We start from the raw sequence: 20,944 nt of genomic DNA, 5'->3' as shown, positions 1-20,944 counted from the left end.
TTAGCCTCTGCCTACCACCTTTTAACCAGAGCACCAAGATCTTTTATTGTATCTTGGGTACTATTTATTATTTTATACCAAAATTTCAATATTTTCTATATGTCTACTATGGAAGAGGAGTTTGAGAATTGGTTAGGTGGTTTAGAAGATGGATATTGAGGTTTGGTTGAGTTTTGCTGAGCTGTGAAGGCTGAATCATGAAGTCTTTCTAGGTGATAGGCATAGGGTAAGGAATAGGGTCTATGGGCTTTCACAAGATCTCTAATCTCAAGTCTGAGACCTGTGATGAAATAGCTAATAGCGTTTTCATTAGATAAAGATAATCTGGTCGTAGCACTGTCAAACTTGTTTTGGTATTCCTTTATATCTCCAGATTGATTTAACAATTTTATTTCAGTCATGGGGTCTTCATACTCATTCCCAAATCTATCCACTATAGCATATAGATATTCTTCCCAAGTAGGTGGAGGAAACTGAGCTCTACTCTTAAGATAGGCTTGGTGCCATTCAATAGCAATACCATCAAAGTGAATGAAAGCTATTCTAACTCTTTGGGAAGGTGGAATATTATCAATAGAAAAGAATTGCTCAATCTTGTATAACCAAGATCTGAGGTCAGTTCCATCAAATCTGGGAAAATCTAGCCTACCAAACTTAGATAGCATATTAGACAGGCTGTTTGTTGCATTTGTTCCATGCTAAACTCCTCCATTTCTAGCTTGTCCAGCTTGAGTATTTCCAGGTGTATTTCCAGTTGCAGTAGCAGTATTATTAACTCCTGCTTGCCCTGATGCACCAGGCAGAGTGCCCAAAACGAATGTAGGGCCTGTAGTAGGAGAGTAATCACCTAATCCATCTTGATATGCCACACACTTGTCCTTCTCGATCCCTTTTTGGTTAGCAGCAATAGATTCTTTAAGTTCTTTCATTGCCTTGTCTCTAGATTCCTCAAATTGGTCTTGCCTCATGGTGAGGTTAGGCAGATCTAAGGATATCCTTGAAATAGCATCAACTGGAACTTGTAATTCAGAAGTCATTGCTCACAGGTGCGAGGAGACTGCTCTGATACCAAATGTTGTGGTTGGAGCTTCTCAGCACAACAATGGAGAAAATAAGAACAAGCTATGAAACTAGAGCTAAAACTAAAGCTAAATTATATGTTTTTCAATTGATAATCAGCAAATAGTACTATTACAGAATATATAGAAGGATAAGAGAAGATAAGGGACAGCTAGTACCATTCGTACAAGCAAGGGACCGCTACAAAACCTGTCACCATAACTAACTTGGGAGAGGGACTGAATCTGCTCAACAAGACTAAACCTTGAGGACTAAATTGAAATTAAGTAAACCTCCTACTTAAAAAATAGAGGGACTAATGTGCGTATAACACAAACTTATTTAATTCATTTCCCTAACTGATTAAAACGGCTATGTTCCACCACTCAAGCCTCGAGTACAACTCTTGCAAACACAACACATATTTTTCTGACCGGCAAATTCAAGAAAGTAAAAAATTAAACCCAATTTCTTGCTAGTCTGCTAACTTCCATGTCGATGTTATCTGGCATTCAAGGCCAACTTCTTGAAGTCACAGGTATTTAATAGTTTCATGACTTTCTTCTTTCTTTATGATAATAAAAATTAATTACTCTTTAAAGAATTCTCTTTTAAAAGTGAATACCCTTTATTATTTGGATAATTTTGCAGTGGTTTCTTGCAATAAATTGAAGGACACTGAATGGATTTCATCCTTATGTTTGTCCTGAATATGCTAGCACCAAATTTCGTGCTCGTACCTGTACAAGTGAATTCTTTTCATTATCTCATGTAATTTGTTTGTTTTTTTTGTATTGTAATTTGGGAAAGTTGACGCCTTTGTTGTTGATTTTTCCTGGAATTATATGTAGATGGTGGCAAAAACCCCACATTTCAAGATAAATTCGTGTTTTATTATCTCATGTAATTTTTAGTTCTTTTGTATTGTAATTTGGGAAAGTTGTCGCCTTTGTTATTGATGTGTTCTTGAATTATATTGCAGATGGTGGCACGAATCCTACATTTCAAGAGAAATTCGTGTTTACGCTCATTGAAGGGTTGCGAGAGATAAATGTTGTGGTCTGGAATGGCAATACCCTTACTTATGACGATTTCATAGGGAGCGGAAAATAATTTTGTTCATTTGCTTTCTTCTTTGTAATTTTGGTTTTGTGTTTGTTTGATTGAGAGTGCTGATATTAGTTGGTTTTGTGTTTGTTTGATTTAGGATGAATGTAAGTATATGGCGGCAATGGTGGTTTTGGTGGTAGAGGGGTGTAAATTTTAGTGGTGGAAGAAGGGAGGAGTAAAATAGGTTAGGGGTGATGAGGCGGCAACGCCACGTGGCATCCACCTCATCAAGTTTCACTGCCACGTAGGATAAGATGTCCAAGGTGGACAACTTTAACAGATGAAGGGTATATTTGAGCCAATAGTGTAACGGCAGGGGTATACTTGGACCCAAAGTATATAACGAGAGGTATATTTGGCCCTTTTCCAATAGTACAGGGGTACATCTGACCCTTTTCCGTTTTAAAATTCAATCTTAAAAAAAATGCCCGGAAAAGACATCCTTAAACAACAATTCCCAAATCTTAAACTCAAAACCATACGCCCAAAACAAGAAAAGAGATGTGTTGTTTGAGATTAAAGATTTGTCTAATGTGGGTTTGAATCAGATTGATGACAATGTGTTTGATTATTTGCCTCTGAGACCCAAATATAAGCTGACAACTAAAAGGAAGGTGAAAAGGTCTGTTATTGAAAAGGAGAAGGAATATGATGCTAATTTGGATGTGTACTGCTTATGCTTCTGATACATATGATTATCTTCATCATATGGAGGTTACTCTTTTACTCTTTTCAATAAATTTGGATGTTCTTAACTAAGATCTTTGAAAGTACAAGAAGGGCGGAGGGGGGTTGAATTGTAAGCATGTTAAAATTTACTAGACTACTCTTTGGACCCAGATAAACCACAACAAAATGTAAAAGTGCAGAATATAATTTGAGAGCAATAAAATAAATGACACTAGAAATTTTTATATTGGTTCGAAACCAATGTGGTATCCTAATCGAGTCCCCTAGGGCTGCAAGGAGATTATCTCTTTAAGCTCTTTGTAAGTTGAGTTGAGTACAGTCTTTGTGGTTTTCCGCGTTCACCACCAACGTCTACAAAGTTGGTTTTTAGTCGCTCACCAACAACGTACAAGGGTTGATTTTTGACATGCTCACCAACAACGTACAAAGTTGGTTTTTTACGTGCTCACCAACAACAACTTTTTTTGTTTTCATTCGCTCAACAAAGAAACGAACAATGACACAACCTCTCAATACAACAATATTTTTTCTCTCTTCTCTTTTTTGAGTACACAGTAACTCACTAGGATTATAATGCTTGTTAAAAGTAGAACAAAGAACTTGAGGATGGTTGAGACAAAAGTATGTGTGGATGCGTGCTTTTCTTCTTTTAAGAGCTCGTATTTATAGCCTTTCAACTTGTTCTGGCTATTGCATAACCCAAGGGAATTTTGTAGATTGTTCCTCAATCATTTTCGTGATCCTGCTTCCTTAAAATCTTGGAGGCATATCTTCTTCTTGATTCCTTGACCGTGGAGAGCTTCCCATCTTTTCCGACATCTAAGTGTGTAGTCAAAGTTCCTTGAATATCTCGTTAATTGTCTTTCCTTGTTGTAGCAGATTCATGGTACTTGAAACATTAAAGATCCTTCCTTCTAATTCTTAATATTCCAGCGAACTCTTCATTAGTATATGAACCTGGTCATACTTTGTAGCCTTCACTTGAACTTGGACAATATATGAGTCTTTCCAGATTAGTCTTGTAAAAATCTTTCGTCCCTCCTTAATTTGTAGTATTTCCGTGTTTGCTTCATGGATGCACAATCTTCTTGGTCTATTATTCTTTCCAGCACATATCTTCAATTTTCCTTAGTTGTTGTAAGTAGAAATCTTCCTATCATGCAAGCTTCCTTACATGGAGGAATCTTACTATTGGAACTTTGTGCTTTTCAAAATGAATCCTTCCTTGGTTCCATAATTGATTGATTCTTTTAAGTGTTTTCCTTCCACAGAGAATATATTGCAGAGATTCAATTCAACCCATTTATTGAGTTTTAACTTTGAAAGCCTCAACTACGGATCTTCTTTCCTTAATAGCTTCAAAAGAAGTGTTGGAAAATGTTATTGGGTCGGCCCCATAAGCGGTGTTAGATGGCCCACAAGCCCATTAAATGTTCCTCCATGTTAAACCCCAGAGCTATCCCCTAGATAAACACTATTATTAGCCTTTAAGAAAGGTTAATCCATCATATAGAGACGGCTAGAATTTACACATAATATATATCTCTGCATTAGAAGGGATATCTAGGTTGTGGAAACATGGGTATTCATCCACCTCGTGAGGATTTCCGACCTGATGCGAGTCGTGGTTGCTGCAAATCCACATCCGCTATGGAGAAACCTGTAAGTCTGCTAACTAGTATTTACGAATCAAATACTACAAAAAGTTTTCACTAGTAAAAATATAAGTCAATCTTTTGTGCTTCCTTCTTTGCTTTTGGGTTCTCCGCAGAACATTGCTTTTCATAAAAGTCCAATATTAATAAATAATTCTTTTCTTGACTCTGTAGTAGATCCCGTACATCCCTTCCATATTGTATCTTCTTTCCATAAAGTAGTAGATCTTCACCAAGTTCTCCTTCATCAGATAAACATGTATCAAAATAAATTTACCACAGGTAAATGTTACTTTTAGTAATAATTGTGTTGGTTTGTTTTGTTATCATCAAAATTAATAGATGAAACCATAGACCTAACAATCTTAATTTTAATCATATAGATCTCAATGATTAAGTGCTTTTGCATTTCATTTATGTTTAGAAATGTGACTTTTATCTAAAAGTAATTAAGACGTCAAATGTTTAATTGGGTCTTACCTAATAGATCTTGATTTAGTTGCTTATGGATGATTTTGCAAATGGAACACTAACGAATTTTGGCAAGTGGGTTGTGGTTAATATAATTGAATGATCAAATCTTGATTTCCGGCCATGTAAAATTGTATGTGTTTGTGTGCAGTGCTTTAACAAGTTATTGGTTTATCAAATCAGATTGAGAAAAAGAGAAGACCATTGCCTGATTACCTTGAGAAAAATCAGAAGGATGTGAGTGCAAACATGAGAGGAGTTTTGGTGGACTGGCTGGTGGAAGTTGCAGAGGAATACAAGCTTCTTTTAGACACATGTCGTTACACAGCAGAGGGAAGTGCCTTCTCATAGGCAAGTTCAGTTGATAAAGTTTTGAAGCTTTCTTTACTTTCACTTGAATTTTATGTGAACCTCAGACTAAAAAAAAAAATTAGTAACTAATAGTTTCCTGTTGGCAATGAATTTGCTTAAGAATCATTTGTCTGAAAGCATAAATTGGTAAGCCGTCATCAAGCCTTCTACATTCTCTCTTCATCAAATAATGAATTCTATTCCAATCACTCTCTTCACCAAAACTAACTCTAAAACCCTCATTCTCCAAACCCTCCAAATAATTAATTATACATCTAATCCCAATCTTAAATTCATTAATCCTCAACTATCAAATCTTCTCTACTTCAATACCCTTTTTTTTTCCTTCAACAGCTCCCCATAAACTCCAACCCTCACAAAACTCAACTTTTTATTCTATTTGTGCACTAAAACCCCATCAAGTAAACCATTCAAATACTTTTAGAAAAATACCCTCTAACCTACCACCCGATAAAGAAGAGTTGAATGGTGAAGAGGGAAATTAAGCCTTCACATATCAAGGATTTTTGTTACATTACAGCCAATACACATACAAAGAAAGATGTGGTGAAGATGGAGGCTAGTGTGCTATTGATGTGCCGCGGATTTGTGGCACATTCGACGCCTTTTTACTATGAATTTTGGTTGTTTTCAAGTGAGTCTGGGTCATTTTAATGTGTTTTTATTGTGTTTTAGGAAGACGATGGCCCAAAAGCAAAAACAAAGAAAAAAGGAAAAATTGCCCAGAAATGAAGATTCGACGGTCCGTTGATCAATCGACGGGCCGTCCTTTGAAGCGTCGATAAGTTCAATTTTCCAGTGATGGCCTAAGTTGAAGAGGACAAAGGACGGAGCCATCAACGAAGCATCAACCTGATCGACGTTTCGTCGTTTGTATCGTCAAACAAATTTGTCTACCAGAAGAGAGAAAGACGGAAGAATTAACGGAGTGTCGAACTGGTCGACGGCACCGTCGAATGGACCATAAAACTGAAGAAACAAAAGACGAAGGCATCGACGGACCGTCAAACTGATCGACGGTCCGTCGATCATGCTACCAGGGGCAGTTTTGCCAATTGCTGATGTGCATTTTTGGAGCCTATTTAAAGAACATTTTATGTTTTTGTACACATCAGATTTTTCTCGAATATTTATCACTTTTTCCATTGGTGGGTGAGCATTGAATACACCACTTGGAGCTTAGTGACAAAAATATTCCATTCCCGCCATCTTTATTACACTTTGTAAGCTTTATGTCTCTATTATTGCTTACTACTTTTGTGACCAATATGTGTGAGTAGTTTCTTTAATCAAAGTTATGGACCCAAATGATGGGTGTTATGTAATGGGTGTCTAACATTGTGTGTGTGTGTGTATATATATATATATATAATGGGTTGTGATGTGTTTTATTATTTCTCATATTCATTGTTAGTTAGTGGTTGCAAACACCTACTTATGCACAAACCCTAGTTTTGTTTGGAAGATAAACTAGGGTTTGAGTTGAAATAATATAGCAAGGACTCGAGGCGCTAACCCTCGTTTAATGAACTCACTTAGGGATAAGATGAGTTCTACTTAGCATATTTAATCGTTTTTACTTGCAACTTTTCTATATTTGGGAAAATCATGAAAAGAAATACTTTCTAACTATTGGAAAATATTAGGAAGTGCATTAGAGATTAAGTGCATACGAAACCTCGACCCATTAGAAATATATCATATTGATTCCCATAGCATAACATCTAATCACAGCGGGGACACAACTTTGTTTTTTTTTTTTTTTTTTTTTTTAATCCAAACAAATTCTAAATACCTCAAAATAGCGAATACAAACCAAAACTCTTTTTCTACACTAGTCGGAATAGAACTAAAGTCTTTAGAGATTAGTAGAATATATGATTAGTATTTATTTTACACTTTATTCCCTATGGGATTCGACTCCAACCTAGTTAGATTACTATATTTGACACCGACCGCCTTACGCCATAATTTAGGTGTAATTTGAGGGTATCAGCTACAACCTCTCAAATTTGAAATGGGCAATCCAACAACCAAACATTTCTCTGAAGATTACTAGGGTTGCCCAAGAAGATGACAAAGTAAGTGCAAATATGACATGAACATTATGATTTTCAATTCAACTTTGTTTCTGTTAAATGTTGGCTTATTTAATTTTCCCCCCTACTTTTTGTAGAACCCCGGTTTGCAGTTAGAGTTTCTAGGCTACTACCTAGCAGAGTTAAGTTTATCGGATTACAACTGTGTGAAAGTCTTGCCTTCTTTGGTAGCTGCTGCTGTGAGATTCTCGTCAAGGTTCACATTACAGCCAAAGTCACATCCTTGGGTGAGGATTTTGTTTCTATATTTACTATGTATGTTCATTGACATGTAGAAGAGATGAATTATCTCTATTCATTTTACAAAGTTTGGACCTTCAACGTTGCTCAGGATAGAGTCATAGACAGCAACAGATCTTAATGATTGTATTCTTATCGTCCATGACTTGCAATTAAGTAGAAGAGGAAGCACTTGGGCTGCTGTGAGGGACAAATACAAGCAGCATAAGGTATAAATCTGTGTTTGATAATTGGTGATTTTGTTGTAAACACCGGCATAATTTAGCTATCTAATGTGACACTGTATGTATCAGTTTAAATGTGTGTCAACATTGTTTTCTCCTCTGGAAATACTGGATTCCTTCTTTGAAGATACAAGCTAATGATTAAATGGATATATGCTTGGAAATTGGAATGGGATGCTACGATAATACCTGGTAGAGTTGAACTGCCTTCTTGGTGCTGGCTCATGCTGCTCCGAGGACATCATTTTAGTAGATTTGGTATAGTCCTCAAGATGTATTAAAGTTAGAACAGGTAGCTAGTAAGATAATCTTGAAATTTGGTAGCTTAATTTAAGAGCCATGGATAGCAAAAATGATGATTCTTCCACATGGTTGCATTGAGTGACGCTTGGAATTTAGTCCAAATGCATTATTCTTGTAATATGCTGGAAATAACTACAAAATACTACTAATTAAAAGTTATGAATGTAGAGTATATTGCCTTCGTTTGCAGTACTAAACCTCTATTGCAGTTCTCTTTGATTGCCTAGCTTAAAATGATTCAAATAGCACAGAATGAATGTTGGGGATTTGTAATTCGTCCCTAATCCCTACTAGTATGTACTTAAGACTAAGTCTTGTTATCATAAGCTTACATTCTTATGATTACACTTGCAATGCGATGAACTCTAGTGGCAGTACTGACTTTCCTCTTCTCCTAGACTCTGAGCTTTAAAGTCCTCGATAGTACTTTGTAGACTTGTGATACACTTCAATTTCATTTCACTCCCCTCTCGCCTATCCCAAAGGGAAGTTCAGGTTCAAACTTTCAAAAGAGAGAACCTTTTGTTAAAGAACGTTTTACTCCTTAGTAGATTTAGAAGAGAGCATTTTGTTAAAGTGTGTTTTACCTCTTTTAGAGGATTTACACATTGTGAATCCAAATTAGTCACCCCCCCCCCCCCCCCCCCCCCCCCCCCAACCCCCTACAAAAAAAAGGTCCGATTCTTATGCTGTCAAACCTCATGCTCTTTGATCATATTTACTATTGCCAAGTCTCACATTTTTGGGCTGTCTGTTCCTTTGTTTTCTTGTGAATCAATTGTCGAAACCTTCTCCTTTATTCCTAATAGTGAGCTGCATATGTGTAGGGATACTGAGTAGTCTAGAAATTAGTTAATACTAACTTTCACCACAAAACTTCCCCCTCTTATATAACTGAGTGGCCCTGAGTAAGCCTGTCAAGTGGGCCGGGCCGGGCCATAGTTAAGGGGCCGGACTTGGGGAGGGAAAAGAGTGTCGGCCCAGCCCCTACCCGGATAGGAGCTACACCTCGAGCTAACCGGGCCGGGTAGTGTTTTAGTTAGTGGGCCGGGCCTTTTTTCTAATACAAAAATAGACATTTACATTCACTAATAATAATAAAATTAAAATTTACATCTAATAATTTTTTTAGCCGTTGTCAAATTCAAAAAGCTAGCCATTGTAAATTTAAAAAACTAGTCGTTGCCAATTTTATTTGAACCCCTAAATTTATAAATAACTACACTTTGGTCATATTTTCTCTCTCTCTCTCTCTCTTTATCTCTCTCTCTCTCTCTCTCTCTCTCTCGAGTTTGAAGATCAACTTCAAGTGCGGTGTCAATGCATTTTGAGCGAGTAAACAAGGAACATGTTAAATGTCAACATTGTGGTGACATATATCTCCACAAGTCTGGAGCGCCGGGTATTAGCCAAGTGGGGGTGAGGGGGGTTCTGCGTAGGCACTTGTGAAAAGGCACGAAATTGAATTTTGAAGTTTATCTCTTCTTTAAATTTTTCCATCGATGTTAGCCGTTTAATTTGTATGTTTTGAACTTTTGATTTGCCATTCAAGTTTTTATGTTTTGAATTTGCAATGTTATCAATTTAAGTTTTAAGTTTTATTTTAAATTATTTATGTAGATGTTGATATGTCTATTTGACTGGACACAAAGTTTAAGAAAGAAGAGAAGACTCTCAAATTGTTTGAGTCACATATATTTTAATAGTTATAAATGGATAAAGGTAAATTGTTTCCAAATATTGGAGTCATTCTTTTTACTAAAAGAAATAGGTTCACGTAAAATGAAACGGAGGGAGTATTATATTTGATATAATCTACGTATCCACAATATATATGACATGCTAATGGAATTTTACTTTTATATAAAACTATCACAATATAATCTAATATATACTATATACTGAAAATGTGTCAAAGGTATATTTGTTGAGAAAACAAGATTGTCTAGCTTTAAAATATAATTTTAAAGAAAACTAAAGTGCTCCGTAAAAAGAGACTACTAATTTATTGGGATACAATATTTTTGAAATATTTATTACTAGTAATAAATGTAGTACTTATCTCTTCTCTCTCTCTCTCTCTCTCTCTCTCTCTCTCTCTCTCTCTCTCTCTCTCTCTTTGTAATCAATATATTTGTGATCAAAGTTCAATACAAACCTTCTCTCTCTCTCTCTAGAACTCGATTCAGTTCTTGAGTGAAGTTGTTCACAAACAATTCTCTCCATTTGTTCATTAGACGAGCTCGTTTCCTTCTTTTTCTGTCTCTAAAAGTCTGGAGTTCTTCAGCTTCCAACACAACTCTCATTGCTTACTTCTTTTGGAAAGGGTTATGGGATTCAAGAGATGGTCTTGTGGCTATAGCTTTGATTGCTATCTACCCTGGTTACATCTCAAGGTTGGTGGCATGATCATATGATAATAATGGTATGTTAGCAACAGAGACGGATTCAAGATTTTAAATTCTGTAAGTTCGATCTTTTTGAAATCACTCATTATCCTTTATCCACTTCCGCGTGAAGGAGAAAAAGATGCTCTTGGAAGCTCGTGCATGTTTTTCTTTTTCTTTTTTGTGTGTGGATTACAGAGTGACCGTTATTTTCTTTTGTGACTTGGATAAGGTCTGGTTTGCGTACACTCTATCCTCCCCAGACCCCACTTGTCGGATTACACTTCTTGTTGTGAGTTACGTACTGAGTGAAGGGAAATATGTGGCATGCATTACATGAAGCGTAAAAGTTTATGTGCCTCTTATTGATGGAAGACAAATCTGATTTCATTTTTCGTATAATATTTAATACTCAATTTCTAGTTCTTACATCAGTTGTATCTTCTTTGAGCTTGGAATACATAAAGTGTCTTGGAAGAATTATTAGTGGGTGGTATATTTGTTAGCTCTATGCCTCAATCTTTCTACAAGGCATTTCCTTTTTACCAAGGCATTTGTTTAACCGCCAGGTCATGGAGTGGTGAAAACTGATGAGTGTTTCAGCTACTATATGCAAGTTGTATTTGTTATCTTATGTATGTGTTAATTTAAAACAATTTTTTGCTTCCTATGTGTTAGTCTTGCTCTCAAACAGAACTATGTTCCTGCTAAACAAAGACTGATAGTTTAGTACTTACTATCACACTGGTTGTATGGTTAACGTCATCATATGAACATGCGAGTAATGCTCAATAATAACATACAGGAATAAGAAAAGAAAAAAGTTACTCCCTCCGTCCATTTTTACTTGTCATTATACTAAAAATAGATGTCCTCTTCGGAAAACCAAGAGATAATTTATCATTTTATACCTACTTTACCCTTATTGTTAATTATTGAGTTGAAAACTTCAAGGAATTGTCAGTAGTTGCACAATTTTTAAAGTAGGCCAAACTCATCAACAACAACATGTATTCATCCAATTCTTTCACTTGAACACCTCAATTCTTTGTGAAAAACCTACTGTTTAATATAGTACAGATAGATGTAGATTATTCAGGTGCTGATTCAAATAATTTTAAGGAAAAAAAGGAAGAGAAATAGACCATTTTGTTTTTCATATTATTTTCCATACTATAAAAATTGATGAAAATTTATCAATATTAACCAGTTAAAGCAGTTTAATGTAAGCCAACGAAAATGAAGAAACCCTTGTAAAGAGCGAATATTAGTTGATTATACCCAGAATTTTTTGTCAATTATTCTTTTATGGAATAATTGTTTAGTAAATTCGCTTTTTTTCCTCAATTACAACTTATGAACCTTCACAATCACAGTCTAAATATCCCTTTTGTGAACTAAAAAGGGAGGAGGATGCTAACCTACTACATGCAGGTAGTAGGGTAGCAAGACCTATGTATAAAATAAATATATTGTGTGGGTTATTTTTAAGCGAGTGGTTGTTCCTTTATCTAGTTATTACTATATATTAATTTGAGATAGTTGGAAATTTATAAGTTTAAAATCATGCATTGTCTACAGTCGGATGCACTCTCTGTCATTGTGTGGATGATCCATGACCTAATAATAAATCAAATTTTATTAACAAGATAATATAGCGAATAATTTATTTCCTCTTTAGACAACTTTATTCATTCTTGTACCTCACTTCTTAATTGTTACTTTTTCATACTGTCTCAGGAACCTTTTTAATACAGTCTTGATTGCTAGTTCTCGTTCATGATTTTACTACATATGATAAACGAAGAATATTTTTATGGCGGCTCTTCCTTCTAACGACCAGCATATCTATGATCCTTAGCACCAGGCATCAGTCTGTGAACCTATTGCGGGATGTGACGGTCGTATATATGATGCAAGTCATTACTCTTTAAGTTCAAACGACAACGAGGCAGCGTTTAGGAGTATGCTCCTGGGATCATATTCAGAGGCACTTGGTTAACACCAGCTTGAAGGTACTGTGAATGAGATAAATAATTTGATAAACTTATTAATCACACTATAATTACCAAACATTGTTACAGTGAGGCCAAACAGGTTGCAGATAAAATGGCACACCAGAGATGTGTACATGTACACTCTTTTTGATAATATACCCCACCACGCCAATCAAAACTCTAAGACTCGTTTGGTACGAGGTATAACAATAAATAATCGTGAAAATATATTTGAGATGAGTTTATTTCATGTTTGGTTGGAATGAAATTACGGTACAACTGATTTTGGAATTAATAAAACAAGTTCGATGTTTGTTAAATATAAAGTAATGGTTGCACGCCTATAGAGAAATAAATTGATTCTCTGCTTATAAAAGGCTGACTAACAAGTAACAAAATCACCTACTGCAAACTCTAGGCAACACAACAATATATTTACATGTAAAAAGCTGACCAACAAAAATTGACTTTATAACATTGACTATTAAGTATCAAAACAATTTGGGGTCGTTAGGTTGGAAACAAGTTATCCCAGTATCATGGGATTAGTTATTCCACCATTCTACATGGATAAAATAACACTACAATCCCCGAATAACTAATCTCGGGATTAGTTATACCGCGATTTTATCCCAACCAAACATGGAATAAACTCATCTCAAATATAATCCCGGGATTATTTAGCCTTATCCCTCGTACCAAACGAGCCCTTTAAGTGAAGCAGATCCTCCTTTAACACATAAAATCATATATACATAGAAAGAGTTTACCTGATACACAAGAGTTAGACCACTACTGATAACGACATTTCAAGAGAGCTCGACCATTAAATAATATTTGTGCAAATACTTCTACAGCTAATAAAGACGTCAATAAACATTAACTGCTTTACTTACATATTATAATGTTCCCAACTAGTCCTACATTATAAAGACAACTGCCTCTTTCCTTGCCTCCGGCGAAGCTTCTTCTCAATTCAACTTCTGCACATAGGTCCAAACAAAAAAAGTAAATTAGCCATAAAGTATAGATGCAAACCAGGGCGAATTAGCTATCAAGTATAGATCAATACACGCAAGTCAACATATTTGTCTTCTCCCTAAAGACAATAAGGCCCAGTAACACCTATTTCATATTTCAATGTCATACCGAATTCTCAACATTTACAAAATATGTGACTCGAGATGAAGTTCAGGTAACCTATGCAAAGGGACGTGGCCAAATCGGAATACTAATGATGGCGTGGCTGATGGAGAGGCAGTAAAGGGAGAAGGATGACAAACTTTACGAGAAGGGTAAAGGTAATAACGTTAGCACTTCCAATGATGCATCTATGGCTGAAGGAAGGGAAATAAATCCAAAAACAAGGTGAATGAGTAGCGAGTGTGCAGGCACATAGGCTTGAAGGTACTCTAAATGAGATAAAGAATTTGATAACTAATTAATCACACTATAATTACCAAACTTTGTTACAAGTAGGCCAAACAGGTTGCAGATAAAATGTCCTCCCTGAGTCACACCAGAGATGATGTGTACACACAAATTCTTTTAGATAATCTATCGAGACAAGTTAGAGGTTTGTTAAATGTGGAGAGATGGCAACTTCCGCCATTTTGAGTCGAGAAGAAAAATCCAAATGTGCTTGTATATGAGCCACCTTGGCCTGCCAGCTTTATTAACACTCTGTTTTGCTTGTATTCTTTGAATTGGTGATAGTTAAGATAACTTTTCAAATTTCATCAACTTAGTACACCAGTTCTCACCATGTACAAGGTTAGTCCGGCTCTCCTACAACATGTATGTCCTTTTCTAGGGCAGTGGTAATAAAATTGTGACTCGGATTGATTAAAACAAAAGTGGAGGTAAACGAAATGTTTTTCAAGGTCTATCCCAAAATTCATCACCTATTTAGTATTTTTCCTGGATCATCATCTCATAATACACATATCCACATAGATTTGAGTAACCAAAGCCAACAAAAAAAAAAAAAAAAAAAACTACGCCTCCGTCCCAAAAGAGTAACCAAAGCCAAAGAAACAACAAAAATAAATAGCACTAAGATTCATTCCCCAAAAAGGGGAGGGAATTTGTATACCTTAAACTTTCTCCGGCAAGTACGGACAACATTCTTCACATCTAGTCCCTTATATGCATGGATTTGAAAAGTTTCTACGGGTGTACCAAGAGTGAGATTTTTAACTTTAACAGTCATAAAGAATTCACGACATTCAGCCAAAATAAAGTTCACTTTTTCAACAGACTCGACCTCATACTTGTAATCCTGCAAGGCAGGGAGAAAATACTATAAGGACATTCAGGGGTGTTTGAACAGAGAAAAGATGATTAGATGAATAGAGGCATACGTCGATTTCTCTATTGTTGTAGTCCTGAATAGCGTGTTCAGCCAGATCCATCAGCAAGCCAATTTCTTTCTCAAAATCCAGGTACGGTATATACATAGCAGCCATAGAATCACCGGGATAGATGTCAATGTCGAAACCCTGTTAAATAAGCCAATCAGACATAAATTCACATTCAAGTTGTATTGCACAGATCATTAGAACAAAAGAAAAGGAAGGAGTAGTGAAAGAAGACAAACCTCGGTTTCACAAATCTGATTGAAGTACCTCCCGTAAATTCTGTGAAATATAGCGGGGAGCTTCTCCGAAGCGTCTTTGGGGATGAAACCATTGTCGTCCCATTGAACCTCATTAGCCAAGAACCGGCAGGGCAGTTCCCTCTGCCAGGCAAGTAGTTCTTCTGCAGAATTTGGCTTCTTCTCAGGTGAAAATTGTCTCGATTCGCTACCAGCCATTTCTTCCTCGGAACTATCGGCCAAATCCTAGAACCAACAAGAATTGGTGAACTTACGAAAGGATGATTGAAAAGAACTTGGCGAAGTGATGATAAAAGAAGAAATATGAGTAATACTATTTATCATTTCCAGTCAATTTTAATCCATACTCTTATCACAAAATCATCCGTACACACCTATGGTAATGCAGAATTTTTTGGGGGGCTTTTCCCAAAATCAAGCACACAGAAGAAAAGAAAAAAAAAAAAAGGTAAATTGTAAACCTCATAACGTGCTTACCCCTCCTTTTGGCAGACAAGAAATGACAACACATTCGGAAGGCTGAGACAGGCTACCGGTATGTATTTGAAAAGTTTCAACGACAGTACCAAGAGTGAGATTGATGGCTTTAACAGTCATGAAATGTTCAAGATATCCTGACAGTATGTTCACTTTCTCAATCTTCAAGAGCGTGTACTTAAAAATCTGCAACGAGAGTCACTAAGTATTAGTGGGAGAAGAAAGCATATAGTGGACTAATCCCACAAAGCAAAGATGCACAGGGGCATATATTGGACGGTTCCTTATTGTATTCATGGATAGTCAAAATAAAGTTCGAAGAAAATACTATAAGGACATTCAGGGGTGATCGTTCAAACAGAGGAAAGATGATTAGATGAATAGAGGCATACGTTGATTTCTCTATTGTTGTAGTCCTGAATAGCCTGTTCAGCCAGATCCATCAGCAAGCCAATTTTTTTCTTAAAATCCAGGTACGGTATATACATAGCAGCCACAGAATCACCGGGATAGATGTCAATGTCGAAACCCTGTTAAATAAGCCAGTCAGACATGAATTCATATTCAATGCACAGATCTGTCCAGATTTTAGTTACGCATAGACAAGTTAAAGGAAGCGGAAGTCAAAGAAGCTGATATTCAATCGAGTACATATATTAATTATGGAGCTAACATGTTTCTTTCAGAATTTGGTCTATTTGATTAATAGAGAGAAGCAGGGGCTAAACAAATCACTTGAACACCATGGCTAACAGCGCCATCAAAATAACCATGAATTCCCTATATTTATTTTAACACGTAACACCAAAACAATAGTGACTTGTAACTTGTAAGTAAGCCCCATAATCTTATCTGCCACACTTGAGCTTACAGGTTAGCTAGGCTCAGATAAAAGAAAGGTGATCACGGCAGGAATTGCTGGAATTTGGAAGAATTGAGAACATGAGGTGGTAAGTCTCGAGTATCAGGTATCTTTTTTGCAGACTTGTATCAATACAGATAATAAAGATAACCAAGAAAATTAGGAGGGGGAATTTAAGGAAAAGAGAAAAGAAGAGAATGAAGAGGTAAATATATAGGAGAGGGATATGTGAAATACATGGACTTACCATGTCATGTGATCGTCCGAAAAGAAAAAGGTATACAAGGGTTGGACTATGACAAATTGGAGTATAAATATAATCAGTGAATTTGTTCTCTATTTTATTTGATCAATTAGATCAGACAACCTCCTCAAGCAGGTCCCAAAGTAGATGGGAAAGAAACCTTGCAGTGTTAAGAATACTCTTCATAAGCAGGCTAAACAACTAACCAACGTCTAAAAATATACTCCTAATGTTAAGAACACCCTCAGCCAACGAAAACTTCTCTTAATAATTGCTACTCCCATTGATCTTGGGACTGTGATTTAAATTGTAAGATTTAATTAGAAATTTGACCAGCTCCTTTTGTCTAAGACTAACTGAAACAATGATTCCTCAAACACATTTTCATTGGCATGCAAAATTGGCAATACAAGTTTATGAGGATAACAAATTTACAGGTAATACCAGAAATAAAAGAACAATTTATGAATACAGAGCAAGCAATGTTGGGTGTGTACACATATAATACTTACAACACTAGAATAAAAGAAAAGGAAGGAGTAGATAAAGAAGACAAACCTTGGTTTCACAAATCTGACTGAAGTATCTCCTATAAATGCTGCAAAATATAGCAGAGTCCTTTTTCAAAACACCTGCAGGGATGAAGACTTCGGCATCCCAAAAAACCTCAATATTAGACAAGAACCGGCGGGGCAGTCCCCTCTGCCAGGCAAGTAGTTCTTCTGCAGATTTTGGTTTCTTTGCAGGTGAAAATTGTCTCGATTTGCTACCAGCCATTTCATCGTCGACCAAAACCTAGCACCACCAACTTCACCTGTAAATTTCACAACATTTTCCTTGCCTTTTTCGTCTCTACATTTTTCTTTATAAGTGTGTATATAGTATTAACTAGACAAACTGTACGCGCTTCGCATGCACGTAAAAAGAATTGGTGAACTTATGAAATGATGATGAAAAAGAACTTAACGAAATGATGGTGAAAGAAGAAATATGATAAATACTGTTTACCATTTCGAGTCAATTTTAATGCACAATCTATCACAATAACATCCCTACACACCTATGGTAATGCATATTTTTGGGGGGGCTTTACCCAAAATCAAGCACACTAGGGAAAAAATTGTAAATTGTAAAAAAAAAAAAAAAAAAAATTGTAAACCAAGTTATAGGTTTGTTAAATGTGGAGAGATACCCCTCTTTTTGGCAGACAAGAAAAGATCCAAATGTTTTAAACAACCAGCTTTATTGCTCTGTTTTGCTTGTATTCTTTGAATTGGTGATGGAGACAAGTTAGAGGTTTGTTAAATGTGGAAAGATGGCAATTTTCTCTAAAAACCACCACAAATTGTGAAAACTATCAAAACATTCTCCCCATTTTGACAAGTCATAGAGAAGAAAAATCCAAATGTGCTTGTATATGAGCCACCTTGGTCTGCCAGCTAACATGAATATGTAACTTTAATATAATCTGTTTTACATTAAAGGTTGTATTCTTTGAATAATGAGATTGGTAAATGATTCATGAAGGTAATTGTTAAAAATATCTACCAACTTGTGGGTCTTTTTTTTACAAAATATAAACTTATGAGTTAAATTTTATATTTAAAAAAGTTGAAAATTTCATCAACTTAGTTCACCAAGTTCTCACCATGTACAAGAAGGTTAGTCTGGCTCTCCTACAACATGTATGTCCTTTTTGATGCAGTGGTAATAAAATTGTGACTTGGTTTGATTAAAACAAAAGTGCAGGTAAACGAAATGTTTTTCAAGGTCTATCCCAAAATCCATCACCTATTTAGTATTTTTCCTGGGTCATCATCTCATAATACCCATATCCACATAGATTTGAGTAACCAAAGCAAACAAGAAAAACTACGCCTCCGTCCCAAAAGAGTAACCAAAGCCAAAGAAACAAATAAATAGCACTAAGATTCATTCACCAAAAAGGGGAGGGAATCCGTATACCTCAAACAACTTTTTCCGGCACGTACGGACAACATTCTCAAAATCTGGTCCCTTATATGCATGGATTTGAAAAGTTTCTACGGGTGTACGCAAAGTGAGATTTTTAACTTTAACCGTCATAAAGAATTCACGACATTCAGCCAAAATAAAGTTCACTTTTTCAACAGACTTGACCTCGTACTTGTAATCCTACAAGGCATGGAGAAAATACAGTAAGGACATTCAGGTGTGATTATTCAAACAGAGCAAAGATGATTAGATGAATAGAGGCATACATCGATTTCTCTATTGTTGTATTCCTGAATACCATGTTTAGCCAGATCCATCAGCAAGCCAAGTTCTTTCTCAAAATCCAGGTACGGTATATACATAGCAGCCATAGAATCACCGGGATAGATGTCAATGTCGAAACCCTGTTAAATCAGCCAATCAGACATGAATTCATATTCAAGTTGTATTGCACAGATCACTAGAACAAAAAAAAAAAAAAAGAAAAAAGAAAAAAGGAAGGAGTAGTGAAAGAAGGCAAACCTCGGTTTCACAAATCTGATTGAAGTATCTCCTGTAAAGTCTGCGAAATGTAAATGTAAAGGTGAGATGCTTCGAACCGTCTTCCGGGATGAAAACATTGTCGTCCCATAAAACCTCATTAGCCAAGAACCGGCAGGGCAGTTCCCTCTGCCAGGCAAGAAGTTCTTCTGCAGAATTTGGCTTCTTCTCAGATGAAAATGGTCTCGATTCGCTACCAGCCATTTCTTCCTTGGAACTATCGACCAAATCCTAGCACCAACAAGAATTGGTGAACTTACGAAATGATGATTGAAGAACTTGGCTAAGGATGATAAAAGAAGAAATATGAGTAATACTATTTATAATTTCCAGTCAATTTTATCCATATTCTTATCACAAATCATCCATACACACGTATGGTAATGCAGAACTTTTTGGGGGGCTTTTATCAAAATCAAGCACACAGAAGAAAAGAGAAAAAGGTAAATTGTAAACCTCATAAGGTGCTTACCCCTCCTTTTGGCAGAAAGGAATAGACATCTTCAGAACGCTGAGCCATTTTACCGGTAAGTACTAGATAACGCACAAGCAGGGGTCTACCGGTATGTATTTGAAAAGTTTCAATAACAGTACCAAGAGTGAGATTCCTGACTTTAACAGTGATGAAAAATTCAAGATATCCTGACAGGCGTGCGTTCACTTTCTCAATCTTCAAGAGCTCGTACTTAAAAATCTGCAAGGAGAGTCAGTAACTATTAGTAGGAGAAGAAAGCATATAATGGACTAATCCATCTCACAAAGCAAAGATGCACAGAGGCATACATGGAACGGTTCCTTATTGTGTTCCTGGATAGCAAAGATAGCCAGATCGTTGACTTCATTGTCATACCCCTTGGTGGTATTGGGCCAGTTTAATGGCCATACCTCAATCATATCAGACACACCAGGATAGGTATCCATGTCCATATTCTGTCAAAAAAGCCAACGGTCATTTAGTTTAAATGATATGCCAAAAGAGTGAGGAATGCATATTAGAATAAATACATGCATACAGGAACCACAACAATTTGTAGTACATACATACAGACATACGTCATGAGAATCACAAAAACATGTATGTAATTTGAATCAGCAGGCAAGGAGTAAGAGAGCTAAATCATATCCAAGGACAAACATGTGGTAAAACATGTTCATTGGCAATATGAAAGGGGGAAACTAATGAGGCCAGCTTTGTTGAAATATACTACTAACTAAATTACAAATCCAAGGCAATGAATAGAATAAATACATACATTGGTTGTTTGTAGCTGGCGCCAGTAACGGGACCAAATAGTTTGAAAATCAGGGTGATGTTTGAGCAAAGCGCCATCGGGAATAAGATCTGGATTGAAGTATTTATCACTCCTTGTGGTGCATACCCTTCTTCAATGTATTTCTTGCTCTCCTCCTCAGTCATGTTAGAATATCGTCCTCCTTGTTCTCCGAAGCACTTTTTGATGGTGGTGATTGCATATTCTTCGATGTTTGCTTCTTCGTTCCTCCTCCTTGTGGTGGTGGTGGTTGCATCTTCTTCGATGTTCCTCCGCAGCACTTCTTCATTCCTCCTCCTTGTGCTGTTTGTTGCATCTTTTCCGGCAATACAGATCCTGATCCCAGCAATAT

General features: G+C 36.2%; 2 protein-coding genes across 5 annotated transcripts in view; one reads left to right on the top strand and one right to left on the bottom strand.

The window, feature by feature from the left end:
• LOC132040000 (cyclin-A3-2-like) overlaps positions 1 to 20,944 on the top strand; it is a 112,283-nt gene that overhangs the window by 4,898 nt on the left and 86,441 nt on the right. Inside the window, exon 3 of the mRNA XM_059430590.1 lies at positions 7,534 to 7,652. Within this exon, the coding sequence (XP_059286573.1) occupies positions 7,534 to 7,652 (119 nt within the window). The remainder of the gene's footprint in view (positions 1 to 7,533; positions 7,653 to 20,944) is intronic.
• On the bottom strand, positions 14,655 to 20,771 carry LOC132040144 (uncharacterized). Of its 4 annotated transcripts, none has more exons than XM_059430754.1 (12): positions 20,575 to 20,771; positions 20,105 to 20,251; positions 19,794 to 20,015; positions 19,304 to 19,552; positions 19,048 to 19,185; positions 18,773 to 18,961; positions 17,366 to 17,602; positions 16,094 to 16,231; positions 15,702 to 15,887; positions 15,207 to 15,449; positions 14,971 to 15,108; positions 14,655 to 14,909 (listed from the first exon to the last, which is right to left on the bottom strand). In XM_059430754.1, exons 2-12 carry the CDS (start codon positions 20,246 to 20,248, stop codon positions 14,670 to 14,672), a joined length of 2,124 nt encoding a protein of 707 aa, XP_059286737.1. In that variant the 5' UTR covers positions 20,249 to 20,251; positions 20,575 to 20,771; the 3' UTR covers positions 14,655 to 14,669. The 4 variants fall into 4 exon arrangements, with proteins under 4 accessions (XP_059286737.1, XP_059286738.1, XP_059286739.1 ...); XM_059430755.1 differs by having other exon boundaries at positions 14,655 to 14,888; XM_059430756.1 differs by lacking the exon at positions 15,702 to 15,887.

The sequence above is a fragment of the Lycium ferocissimum genome, chromosome 12, assembly GCF_029784015.1.
Source record: "Lycium ferocissimum isolate CSIRO_LF1 chromosome 12, AGI_CSIRO_Lferr_CH_V1, whole genome shotgun sequence".
Classification (NCBI taxonomy): domain Eukaryota; kingdom Viridiplantae; phylum Streptophyta; class Magnoliopsida; order Solanales; family Solanaceae; genus Lycium; species Lycium ferocissimum.
Note: the sequence above shows the minus strand (reverse complement) of the source record. Positions and strands in the feature narration are given on the sequence as shown.